The following is a 14,283-nucleotide window of genomic DNA, read 5'->3' on the forward strand; positions in this document are numbered from 1 at the left end:
CAAGATGGGCCGCCCGGTTTTCTGATAGGCTGAGCTGAAGTCACACAAACTCACATTCAAAGGCAAACGTTGCACCAGCATAGAGCCCTGGTCAGACTCTGTCATCATTTAGACACCCAAGATCATGGATAGTAAAAAATGGAAAGGGTGCCTATAAAACGCAGAAAGATCACAATCTACATTGTCACCAACATTGGTCCGGCTAAAACCATGATTTGGTCAAACAGTGAAGTGCATTATGCTCATGTCCAGCCCTTATCTGCCCCTATGATTTCGCTGGCGCCTAATGCTGTGATGAACAAAGCCACTCTCCTCTCCCACCATGCGCTCAAGAGAAAAATGCATTCTGATCTTATAACATTACCAAATGCAATTGTGGGAAAGACACAGCTTTGGAAGCTTCGTCCCCTTGTTCCTGTCAAAAGAGAGGAGGGTCTCAGCTTTCTGTAGGTATTGTTTGTTTTTCTCAACTCTAAATATTCAGTTCAATAGCAACTATTTTACAACCAATATATTTGATATGGCTTTGAGATACGGAGAGGCGCGCGGCGCAAATTGCGCACCAGCCATTTCGAGGGCAAAGGCCTAGGTCTCATGGGAAGTTGCCTACACATGGCTACTAACAGTGGGTATTGTATTTAGAGATAGCGATCTAGTTATTTGTGTTTTGAGTTTCCACTTACTTTCCCCCTAATGAATTAGCCTATGATATTAGTTAGTGTACATTAAAGATGAATGCAATTCATCTCTATTGAAAAAAATATAACAAGAATTCTGGAATCCTATTTTTGACTGTAAAATACCAACTATAGTCTAATTGTCAACCCACAATTCATGACAATCACTGAATTAGGATGCCCATCAAAAATGTATTGAATCACGCATTCCTGCTTGGATGGTTGTGTTAGAGGAAACAACTTGTCTTGAATAATTCAGTAGTCTATTTGTTATACGTTTGATCCCTATCAGTCCTGAGAAAATCAGCAAAAACATCTACTTTCCTTTTATCTGACTTTCACTTATCTGCATGTCCAGCCCTTATATTTAGCCTCACAGTGAAGGGATTTAACATTTTATTTTCAGGAAAATCAGGGCTACACGTAAAACACAAAATCATTTGACATAAACAGTTGCGCTCGTGACATATGTCAATTAGAAAAAAGAACGTCAGCCAAAGTAAAAACATGATAAAAATGAATTTGTATGAATGGTGTAAGTACAGAAATTGTTTGCTCAAGTGGGAAATAAATATCCAACGAGTCAGTGACAACTGTGTGGAGTTTGGAGTTTGTGACAGCAACTATGTGACCTTATTACCGTATTATAGACACTGTCCTGGGATTTCCTATGATCTTCCATGGAGAAGAACCTCTTACCTTCTAACGACTTTTGTGTAGCTCAGCCCCCATTAATAACACAGACTAATGGTATCTACAGATGCAGAAGAATAGACTAATCTTATGGTGCAACCCAGTAGTCTTTAGCTCTAACACACAATGTATAAAACGGGTTAGAAGTCCTAAATCACGCCTGCATTACGGTGGGACTCACTGGGTTAATAAAGCATTTTTAATTACTTTGTAAAATGACAACTCACCGACCAAATTATGCGCTGGTGCTACCAACCAACTGGAAAGGTTAGTGATACCAGTGACACCGGGTGAAATGTTAATCTGGTGCCCTGTAAGAGTAATTAACACTTAGGGTAGGTGCTGATTTGTTTTGGTTGTCCTGCACTGCAAATATTCCTCACTTGGAACTGGAACTCTTTTTGTCGGCTAAAATAAGTGCTGTCTCCGTCAACACTTCCTCTGAACGAGAACATAATAAATATGCCAATGGGCACAATAAATGCACTGCCAATGGACAGTTGCATTCATTTAACCGTCTTCAAAGCAGGTGGGTGTCCACACAGGTGGGGACTTACACCTTTATGTAGCTATGTTTGTTTTTCCTTTCAGGAGATTTGGTTGATCTTGATAGGAAAGACAATGCAAGGCATTGACAAAGGAAACAAACAAATCACATACAGGTGAGGTAGGATTGTCTAGACATTGTAATTGACGTGTACAGTGTTACACTAAATTACACGTTGAATAGCTTTATATTCTCATTATAATAAGTGCATCGTTTAAAAAGTTGCATGCATCAATACTCAAATTCAACAATGGCTACAGCAGCAGGATCTTGGCCCATACCATTGATCTACCAGCAGGAAAATAACTCTGAACGTTCGAAACAGCATCACAAACAAAGGCTGCTGAGGGAAAATCCAGAGACATTGTTGCTGATTATACCCTAATTGGAGACAGGAATACAACCGCTGACCTGCTCTTCTATACAGAGCATACTGCTGCTTGCTATTATGCAGCATGTAGGCACTTTAGCCATGTCACAAACAGAGGAATCACTAATGGTCGACAGATCTTGGTATTTGATGAACAGGAGCCTGATAATCGACCCTTCACCATTAACAATGGCACGGGAATGTTTAAACGCCTAGACGCTGCACTTTTCCTCTAGATACATGAGTTTACATCACTGAAAGAGCTAGCAGACACCTTGAAAGAGAATGGCACTCTAACTGCGGCACTTCAATCAAAAGACAGACCCTCATATCTAACCAAGCCACCCTAGCAGACAAGGAGAGTGGCAACTTGTCCCAGGCCTTTGGAAGTATTTCCCTACTGGAGGTAGGGATGAATGAGCCATAGAGGACCTCTGGAGCTCTGTCAGAGTGACCATCGGGTTCTTGGTCACCTCCCTGACCAAGACCCTTCTCCCCCGATTGCTCAGTTTGGCCAGGCGGCCAGCTCTAGGGAGAGTCTTGGTGGTTCCAAACTTCTTCCATTTAAGAATGATGGAGGCCACAGTGTTCTTGGGGACCTTCAATGCTGCAGAAGTGTTTTGGTAGCCTTCACCAGATCTGTGCCTCGACACAATCCTGTCTCGGAGCTTTACGGACAATTCCTTCAACCTCATGCCTTGGTTTTTGCTCTGACATGCACTGTCAACTGTGGGACCCTATATGGACAATCATGTCCAATCAATTGTATTTACTTCAGGTGGACTGCAATTTCAGTACACAGAGTTGTACGAGATCTTCAGTTTCTTGGCAGTTTCCCACATGGAATAGCCTTCATTTCTCAGAACAAGAATAGACTGACGAGTTTCAGAAGAATGTCCTTTGTTTCTGGTCATGTTGAGCCCGTAATCGAAGCCACAAATTCTGATGCCCCGTATACTCAACTAGTCTAAAGAAGGCCAGTTGTATTGCTTCTTTAATCAGAAGAACAGTTTTCAGCTGTGCAAACATAATTGCAGAAGGGTTTTCTATGATCAGTTAGCCTTTTAAAATGCTACACTTGGATTAGCTAACACAATGTGCCATTGGAACACTTAAGTGATGGTTGCTGATAAAGGGCTTCTGTAAGCTTATGTAGATAGTCCATTAAAAAACACTTTCCAGCTACAATAGTCATTTACAACATAAACAATGTCTACACTGTATTTCTGAACAATTTGATGTTATTTTATTGACAACAAAATTGCTTTTCTTTAAAAAACAAGGCCATTTCTAAGTGACCCCAAACTGTTGAACGGTAGTGTATATATTGGCCAGCACATAGAGATCCTCAACTGTGTCAAATTGAGACGCGCTCAGACTAGCCACTCCAGGGAAGCAAGTCGTGCCAAAGCGGGCGGAGTCGGAAATGCGAAAGCCGAGCTCTGTCTGTCCTACCTCCCCCGGCGGAGGTGTACTATCGTGGAGTCAAGCAAGAGCGTGTGATCAACTGGCCCTGAGAACCACGGCGTTACTCCGGACTGAGAATCCACTGCGACTCGACAGATCCCCAGTTTACAACGATACGGTCGTGACCACTGCGAGAACAGTTGGCTTGAGAAATTTCCGCCTTGCCTGCCAGTCTGGATAGCCCGTATAGAGTCCGACATTCTCCCACTGTTCCCTGAATAGGACCCGTCATAACAGGAATATTTTTGGTGTCTGCTTGGCTATTTCTCCCAGAAATGGACGGTTTCGCCGGCAGTTTGGGTAAGTTACAGACGAATACTAGTCTATTATTGTGTCTGTCTAACTGGTGGACGTGGTCAATGCGAAAAGCATCGCAATTCATATAGTAGCCTGGAACGTATTGTGTCTTCATGTATAGGCCTACACGTGTCAGTGTTCTAGCTCATTTATTAAACCAATCGAGTCAACATTGTAACATATCACCTTGACACCAGGTTGGCTCCAATGTGTCAAAGTGCATCACATTTTATGAGCTCTGTTTTTCTGTGCTGGGTATCACGAGTAGGCTTCACTTTACATACCCCACTGCATGCAATGGGCTATTGTAACAATGCATCTGATCCTGTGCTATTCTCTCATACGCACTGGGTTGTGCGTTACTGTTTTTTTTTTTCTACGTCCATTGCCTGTTATTGCTATGGCAGAGAGCCTTTTGAAAGACGTGTGGGTTGAAGAATAGATTCGTCAAGAAATCATTTATTTATCCAGTCAGTCTGCCAATGCGGGTGCGCGTAGGGTCGTGTGCGAGAGCATTGCCAGCGCCGCGTATTTGACGCGCGCAGAGTGTGCGTGTATGTGAAGAGGGGACGTGTCAGATAAGTGGCACTCCAAGAGAGGAGGGAGATCTTCCAAAGATACTAATGTAACCGTTACACAATACAATTTAACTGACCGACGTTCTAACAAAAGGAATTCAACTTCCTCATTAGATACCAGGTAGGTGGCGATCTCCCAGGACTGTAAATGATTAGAATACGCACAAATACTGTGTGTGCTCAACTTCCTTGTTATCACGTTTTTACGAATCTCAGACGCAGTACTGTATATGTAAACAATAATGCAATACCCTACAGAATACTGTAAATTCTGTAAATGGCACACCCCATAGGCAAGATAATCACAGATGATCCACAAAACACCTCTCAGAGTTTCCTGCAGGTGACTTCTGACAGGGTTCATTTTTGATTACAGCGATGATGGAACATGCATGGCATCAATTGCTCTCAATATCAGTTAAATTCTTGCTGTTGATTGGCTACGCATGCATATCTTATTTTATTTTATTGAGTTGCTTGGCGATGCCACAGGAAATTATTGCAGTGGGAGTCATCGTGTGTGTGTGTGTGTGTGTGTGTGTGTGTGTGTGCAGTAAAGTATAGATCGAGTGGTGGTAGTGTCATTCTGTCTTTGTCCTTCCCATTTGAATGTGGTGTGAGCGGAATCTCATTCTCTCCCTCCTTATTGTCCTTCATGTTTGAATGCACTCATGCAGTCCAGTGAAGTTAGAGGACGTTAGCCTAGAGCACGACAGAGGAGGTGGTGGAGGGTATGTGAGAGAGTGCCCGCACAGCGTATGAGGCTTCTGGTGCATAGCACGCTGAGGCATTACATGCCCAGTCATAACTGCTCTGCAGTGCCCGCATGCTGTGCCAGCCTGTCCTCAACACTTACTGTGCTGATTTTCTCTCTCTCTCACACACACAATGCTACCAGTTTTATGTGTCCACTACCCACCAGGGTCTTGGGCAGAGCAGGACCTAGTACAGAAGGAAAAACGAGTGCTGTGGTCTCTTTCTCCTTATCTCACTCTGAGTAAGGCCACATTGCTTTACATATACACATTATGCAATCGCTTATCATACATTCATAGTAGAAAAACATTCTTAATATTTTCCGAAACACACTGCCGTCTGGGCATAAGCAACAGAACACCATATGCCATATACAGTCACGGTGTAAAGGAACTTGTATCTGCTTTACCCTTTCAAACATTCTATGCAATGCTACTTTATGGGATTTTTTTTTTTTTTGCCTGCCTAGGAAGGGTCTTTATTACACAAATGTACAGTGACATTTTTAAAGTGACAAGAGCATCAGGTTTGGTATCTACTGAACTTTAGGGCTGGGGCTTTGCAGTGATAGATATTGGCGCAGCTGTATCGTTGCTTTGGCTGTGGCGATACCAGAATTTAGCAAAAATGAAACTGCGAAGCAGAACAAAGTCTTTGGTACTTTAAAAACCTGCTGTACAGTGCATTTGGAAAGTATTCAGACCCCTTGACTTTTCCCACATTTTGTTACATTACAGCTTTATTCTAAAATCGATTAAATTGTTATTTTCCCTCATCAAACTACACACACTACCCATAATGACAAAGCAAAAAGCTGGTTTTATAGACATTTTTGCAAATTTCTAAAACAATTTTTTTTTATAAAAAAATATACATTTGCGTAAGTATTCAGACTCTTTACTCAGTACTTTTTTGAAGTAGCGATTACAGCCTTGAGTCTTCTTGGGTATGACGCTACAAGCTTGGCACATTTATTTGGGGAGTTTCTCCCATTCTTCTCTGCAGATCCTCTCAAGCTCTGTCAGGTTGGATGGAGAGCGTCACTGCAAATCTATTTTCAGGTCTTTCCAGAGATGTTCGATTGGGTTCAAGTCCGGGCTCTGGCTGGGCAACTCAAGGACATTCAGATCCTTGTCCCAAAGCCACTCCTGCTTTGTCCTGGCTGTGTGCTTAGGGTTGTTATCCTGTTGGAAAGTGAACCTTCGCCCCTGTCTGGGGTCCATTGCACTCTGGATCTGGTTTTCATTAGAGGATCTCTCTCTACTTTTCTGTCATTTTTGCCTCGATCCTGACTAGTCTCCCAGTCCCTGCCGCTGAAACACACCCCCACAGCATAATGCTGCCACCACCTTGCTTCATCTTAGGAATGGTACCAGGTTTCGTCCAGACATGACACTTGGCATTCAGGCAAAAGAGTTCAATCTTGGTTTGATCAGGCCAGAGGATCTTGTTTCTCATGGTCTGAGAGTCCTTAGGTGCCTTTTGTCAAACTCCAAGTAGGCTGTCATGTGCCTTTTACTGAGGAGTGGCTTCTGTCTGGCCACTACCATACAGGCCTGATTGGTGGAGTGCTGCTGAGATGGTTGTCCTACTGGAAGGTTCTCCCATCTCCACAGAGGAACTCTGGAGCTCTTTCAGAGTGACCATCTCCCACGATTGCTCAGTTTGGCCGGGCGGCCAGCTCTAGGAAGAGTCTTGGTGGTTCCAAACTTCTTCAATTTAAGAATGATGGACACTGTTCTTGGGGACCTTCAATGCTGCAGAAGTGTTTTGGTACCCTTCACCAGATCTGTGCCTCGACACAATCCTGTCTCGGAGCTCTACGGACAATTTCTTTGACCTCATGTTCTGGTTTTTGCTCTGACATGCACTGTCAACTGTGGGACCTTTATATAGACAGGTGTTTGCCTTTCCAAATCATATCCAATCAATTTAATTTATCACAGGTTGTCTCTAATCAAGTTGTTGAAACATCTCAAGGTTGATCGACGGAAACAGGATGCACCTGAGCTCAATTTCGAGTCACATAGCAAAGGGTCTGAACACTTATGTAAATATGTATTTGTTTTTTAATAAATTTACAAACATTTCTAAAAACCTGTTTTCGCTTTGTCATTGTGGGGTATTGTGTGTAGATTGAAGATTTTTATTTAATCCATTTTAGATTAAGGCTAACAATGTAGAAAAAGTCAAGGGTTCGGAGTACTGTTTTGGCAGTGTATGTACAATATAGTGTCCTATAGCTTTGAAAATAAATAAATGTGACTCAACATAATGATGTTTGTTTCCAACATTAGGGCTGTTTCCCTAAAGAAGTTTAAATCAGCTTCATGTCCTGTTTACTTGCCACGATACTACAGAGTATCGCGATAGCGGTATCGTCTCGTTGCCCTGGGTATCGATAGCGTGCCATATTGTTGTTCAAATGAATGAGAGATTCACACCTCTGCAAAATAGGATCAAACTTTAGTTGATAACCTTTGCGGTACACTCATACAGTCAGAGGACTTAGTCATTGATATATGTGACCAGCATCATAAATGTACTTCGGTAGTGAACATCAGTCAGTAGATGTGTTAGTTGGTTGATTCATGTGTATGTGCAGGGTGTGAGTGGATGGCAGTTCCACTGGGCCAGGCCAGGGCAGTTAACGGGGCACCTGTAGGCATGGCTGTAAAAGGCCACTGGGATGGCTTCAGAATGCCCTTGCCGCCCCTCTGATCCCCTTCTGCATCCAATCAGCACTTCAACTGTCAAATGAGATTTAAATATAGAACTCACAGGAGCCAGCTGCTAGTGTTCACCGCCCTTGCCCCCCTGTCCCATTCACGTGTTAACTAGTGTGTTGTGTTTGGGGTAATGCTATTAAATGAATGTTGAGACCATAGCTTGGGACAAAATCAGGGCAGCTTGTGTGTTTTTGACTTTGCTTAACTTGTGGGATATGTGTTTGAAGCTTGTCTGTGTGGTGTTTTGAACGTCTAGTTTACACGTGTGATGTTGATATTTTCCCTCTGAGTGAGTGTGGGTCAGGGCTCACTGAATCCGTGTGTGTGTGTGTGCCACCGGGCCCTGTGAGGCTGGTCAGTGCACTAAAGACAACTAGAGGATCAGGTTACAGGATTCCTTCCTGGTGAAAACGGAGAGGGAGTGCAGAGATCTGGAGAGCCACGCACGTGCTCCAGAGCGGTTCCAGATGCGGAATGTCACGTCCCACTTCTTTTCTTTTTTTTTTCCACCTCTCCATAACAATGTATTACATTACCGCCGGAATGAAAATAAATAGGACTGTCCTATTCTGAGCATGGAGTGGTTATATGAGACCGAGAGTAGTGTGGACAGACAGATGGACAGAGAGAGAGAGAGAGAGCGAGACAGTCAGTCAGCCAGTTGCCCCAGACCCGTTGACAATACTGCACTACAAAAAGACAGAGCTTCTACCACATCATGGTTTAGGGGGATGTTTTTGTGGGATTTTCTAACTTGATTGTGTGCGTATTCTATTGGTTTATGCATCTGCAGGGCATATTTTGAAGATCCTGTCTGTGAGAGCGGTTGTGTGTTTGTGCGTGCGTGCGTCATGGTCATGTGCTTGGGTGTTTGTAAACAGATGAATGGAAGGCCTGCACAGCCTAGGATTCTGCCTGTCTTTCAGCATGTCTCCACTCTTACTATGAACAGATGATGGAGGCATGACGTGGGGTGGGGTGGCTTGGAGCTCTTCCCAGAGCCCGACTGCAGGCTGTTTCTTCTTTCTACTAAAGGGTGTGTGTGTGCGATTTCTCATTAGTGGTACTGCATATCCTCCAGTGATCGCTATGTAGAACCAGGAAGTATAGCAATTTTAATAAAAACATTTTTTTTTAAATCCCACTAGTGTCTGGTGGTGGTTTTCTGCCCACAGTTCAGGGGAGTGCGCATGCACACACACACACACACATGCTACACTATTCATCCCAATTATCATAGTCCCACTATGTGTCTGGCTCTGGGATCCCTTCTTGTACCTGCCATGGCTATCCCAATAGGTAGAAGACTAAGGCCCCTACCTGGTAGAACTGTCTGAGGTGACAGCTGGCTCTTTAAGAGCCCCCATATTTCCTCCCCAGTCCTAGCAGTTGCTGAGGCAGTTGGAAAAAGCCTTAAGATTAAATTAATGGTAGGATATGCCTCTCCCCAGTCCCCCATTTTTTTTTTATTACATTTAAAAAAAAATGTTTATGCAGCCTTGATGTTTCGATCCCCTCAGTTACTGGCAAGGCCAACTGGAAGGTGGGGGAGTTGACGGGAAAGAGGATGGTAGGGATGGCGGCGGGGTGGAGAGGTGCAGGCAGGTTGCGTGTTTGCGGGGTGCATAGTGGCTCTGCGGGGTGTCTCTAATCAGGATTAGGCAGGGATGTGATGCTGAGGGGAGTGTGTCTGTGTAGATCACAGAGTGCTAGGATTAGAGAAGGGTTATTCAACCGTGGATCGCGAAAATATATATGGGATAAATAATGTTTACATCAATACCGCAAGCAACAACCATAATAATACATGTTGAATTACTGACCACACACTACAAGAGTATCTTATTTGAAATGATATCAACATTCTCAACTCTTAACATTGGCACCGGTGCGTGTAATTTGCTCAATTACACTCACTGGAATGAGCAGCTGCGAATACATTTGTTTTCAAATCTATTAATTTTAAAATGCTGATTTCTTCTTCTTGCCATTTATCATTTCACCTGATAAGACAAGAAGTGATTCTTTTCTTTCTGTTTTTGGGCTGACATATGACGGAATGTGCGAACTGTTCAAACGGATGCACAACAAAGGTGGATCCTTTTAAATACACATTTTGTTATGTTTACAGCCTTATTTTAAATTGATTAAATAAAATACAAATCTCATCAATCTACACACAATACCCCATGATGACAAAGGGAAAACAAGTTTTTATAAATGTTTGCACATAAATAAAATTATTTATTTATTTATTTTACTTAACTATTCAGACCCTTTGCTATGAGACTCAATTGAGCTCAGGTGCATCCTGTTTCCATTGATCATCCTTGAGATGTTTCTACAACTTGATTGGAGTCCACCTGTGGTAAATTCTATTGATTGGACATGATTTGGAAAGGCGCACACCTGTCTATATAAGGTCCCACAGTTGACAGTGCATGTCAGAGCAAAAATCAGGCCATGATGTCGAAGGAATTGTCTGTAGAGCTCCGAGAAAGGATTGTGTCAAGGCACAGATTTGGGGAAGGATACCAACAAATATCTGCAGCATTGAAGGTCCCAAGAACACAGTGGCCTCCATCATTCTTAAATGGTTTGGAACCATCAAGACTCTTCCTAGAGCTGGCCGCCTGGCCAAACTGAGCAATTGGAGGAGAAGGGCCTTGGTCAGGGAGGTGAGCAAGAACCCAATGGTCACTCTGACAGAGCTCTAGAGTTCCTCTGTGGAGATGGGCGAACCTTCCAGAAGGACTACCATCTCTGCAGCACTCCACCAATCAGGCCTTTATGGTGGAGTTGCCAGACGGAATCCACTCCTCAGTAAAAGGCACATGACAGCCCACTTGGAGTTTGCCAAAAGGCACGTAAATACTCTCAGACCATGAGAAACAACGATTTCTCATCTGTCTGAAACCACGATTTAACTATTTGGCCTGAAGGGCTCCCGAGTGGCGCAGTGGTCTAAGGCACAGTCTCAGTGCTAGAGGAGTCACTACAGACCCTGGTTCGATCCCGGGCTGTATCGCAACCGGCCGTGATCGGGAGTCCCATAGGGGGGTGCACAATTGGCCCAGCTTCGTCCGGGTTAAGGGAGGGCCGTAATTGTAAAATAAGAATTTGTTCTTAACTGACTTGCCTAGTTAAATAAAATAAAGAATGCCAAGCGTCACTTCTGGAGGAAACCTGGAACCATCCCTACGGTGAAGCGTGGTGGCGTCATCATGCTGTGGGGATGTTTTTCAGCGGCAGGGACTGGGAGACTAGTCAGGATCGAGGAGAAGATGACGGAGGAAAGTACAGAGATCCTTGATTAAAACGTTCTCCAGAGCACTCAGGACCTCAGACAGGGCCGAAGGTTCACCTTCCAACAGGGTAACGACCCCAAGCACACAGCCAAGACAACGCAATAGTGGCTTTGGGACAATTCTCTGTATGTTCTTGAGTGGCCCAGCCAGAGCCCGGACCGATGGAACATCTCTGGAGAGACCTGAAAATAGATGTGAAGCGACGCTCCCCATCCAACCTGACAGCGATTGAGAGGATCTGCAGAGAAGAATGAGAGAACCTCCCCAAATACAGGTGTGCCAAGCTTGTAGCGTCATACCCAAGAAGACTCAATGCTGTAATCGCTGCCAAAGGTGCTTCAAGAGTAAAGGGTCTGAATACTTACACTACTGGTCAAAAGTTAACACCTACTCATTCAAGGGTTTTTCCTTATTTTTACTATTTTCTACTTTGCCTTGATGACAGCTTTGCACACTCTTGGTATTCTCTCAACCAGCTTCACCTGCAATGCTTTTCCAACAGTCTTGAAGGAGTTCCAACATTTGCTGAGAACTTGTTGGCTGCTTTTTCTTCACTATTTGGTCAGACTCAACCAAACCATCTCAACTGGGTTGGGTGATTGTGGAGGCCAAGTCATCTTATACAGTACTCCATCACTCTCCTTCTTGGTCAAATAGCTGTTACACAGCCTGGAGATGTGTTGGGTCATTGTCCTGTTGAAAAACAAATGATAGTTACACTTATTGCAAACCAGATGGGATGGTGTCTCACTGCAGAATGCTGTGGCAGCCATGCTGGTTAAGTGTGCCTTGAATTCTACATAAATCATTGACCGTGTCACCAGCAAAGCACCATCACACCACCACCTCCGTGCTTCAAGGTGGGAACCACACATGAGGAGATCATCCGGTCACCTACTGTGTCTCACAAAGACACGGCGGTTGGAACCCAACATCTCAAATTTGGACTCATCAGACCAAAAGACAGATTTCCACCGGCCTAATGTCCATTGCTCGTATTGGTGTCCTTTAGTAGTCGTTTCTTTGCAACAATTCGACCATGAAGGCTTGATTCACACAGTCTCCTCTGAATGGTTGATGTTGAGATATGTCTGTTACTTGTACACTGAAGCATTTATTTGGGCTGCAATTTCTGAGGCCGGTAAATCTAATGATCTTCTCCTCTGCAGCAGAGGTAACTCTGGGTCTTCCATTCCTGTGCCGGTCCTCATGAGAGCGAGTTTCATCACAGCACTTGATGGTTTTGGTGACTGCACTTGAAGAAACTTTCACAGTTCTTGAAATGTTCCGTACTGACTGACCTTCATGTCATAAAATAATTATGAACTGGCGTTTCTCTTTGTTTTATTTGAGGTGTTCTTGCCATAATATGGACTTGGTCTTTTACCAAATAGGTCTATCCTTTGTATACCCCCTACATTGTCACAACACAACTGATTGGCTCAAACACATTAAGAAGGAAAGAAACTCCACAAATTAACCTTTTACAAGGCACAGCTGTTAATTGAAATGCATTCCAGGTGACTACCTCATGAAGCTGGTGAGAGAATGCCTAGAGTGTGAAAAGCTGTCAAGGCAAAGGGTGGCTACTTTTTGAAGAATCTTAAATATAAAATATATTTTGATTTGTTTAACACTGTTTTGGTTACTACATGATTCCATGTGTTATTTCATAGTTTTGATGTGTTCACTATTATTCTACAGTGTAGAAAATAGTAAAAATATAGAAAAATCCTGGAATGATTATGTGTGTCTGAACTTTTGACTGGTACATGCTTAATTAAATTGAATAATATGACGGTGTTTCTATTCCATGAAAAATGAAACCCTCAGGGTTTCCGTTATGATGGAATGGAAAATATGGCGCTGTACAACGTGACGGTTGGGAGTAGGCTACAGGCTTGGAGGATTCTGAATTGTTTGCCTTCTGTAAATCAGTGGTATTTATTCCCATAGTAATTCATTATGTATCCATAACTAAATCTATATCTGCAGTTTTTTTTATCATTATTTTATTAATGAAATGTGTTTATTAGGCTGCTGTGCAGTCTATAATACATTCTGTAGTAAACACGAGAAAGTGCCTAATTCCTTTCAAAAGTGAGAGGCCATGTCTGTACTACAGAATGCGGGGGAAGGGAGACCAGGGTTCAAATCCCTGTTGGGGAGGAAGGAGTAGGTTGTCCTTGTAAATAGGAATTTGTTCTTAACATGGAAAATGGAATGGAATGGAAAATGTCGGTCCGCAGTACAGTACTGGGCTATTTACGAGGAAGGAGTAGGCTCTCCTTGTAAATAAGAATTTGTTCTTTAAACTTCTTAAGGATCCACCCCTTTTTTTCAATTTTCGCCTAAAATGACATACCCAAATCTAACTGCCTGTAGCTCAGGCCCTGGAGCAAGGATATGCATATTCTTGGTACCATTTTGAAAGGAAACACTTTGAAGTTTGTGGAAATGTGAAAGGAATGTTTGACAATATAACACAATAGATCTGGTAAATGATAGTACAAGGACAAAACCAACCGTTCTTTTGAATTTATTTGTACCATCATCTCTGAAATTCAAGAGAGGCCACAGTTTATTATTCCAACCCAGGTGTAGTTTAGATTTTCGCCACTAGATGGCAGCAGTCTATGTTCACAATTTTTGCCTGATCCAATAAACCATTGCATTTCGGCTCAAAATTTTGTGTCAAGACTGGCCAAATGTGCCTGATTTGTTTATTAGTAACTTTTCATGTTCAAAATTGTGCACTCTCCTCAAAAAATATAATGGTATTCCTTCACTGTAATAGCTAAAATAAATTGGACAGTGCAGTTAGATTAAAACCTCTTATAGCTGAGACGGGCTAAGATCCC

At 43.0% G+C, this 14,283-nt stretch overlaps 1 protein-coding gene across 1 annotated transcript in view; it reads left to right on the forward strand.

Annotated features, from left to right (window-relative positions):
• The first annotated feature begins 3,690 nt into the window (after positions 1 to 3,690).
• The window catches only part of LOC129852744 (echinoderm microtubule-associated protein-like 4), an 85,904-nt gene continuing 75,311 nt past the window's right edge, over positions 3,691 to 14,283 (forward strand). Inside the window, exon 1 of the mRNA XM_055918421.1 lies at positions 3,691 to 4,054. Within this exon, the coding sequence (XP_055774396.1) occupies positions 4,030 to 4,054 (25 nt within the window). The 5' untranslated portion in view covers positions 3,691 to 4,029. The remainder of the gene's footprint in view (positions 4,055 to 14,283) is intronic.

Source organism: Salvelinus fontinalis, chromosome 1, assembly GCF_029448725.1.
Source record: "Salvelinus fontinalis isolate EN_2023a chromosome 1, ASM2944872v1, whole genome shotgun sequence".
NCBI lineage: Eukaryota > Metazoa > Chordata > Actinopteri > Salmoniformes > Salmonidae > Salvelinus > Salvelinus fontinalis.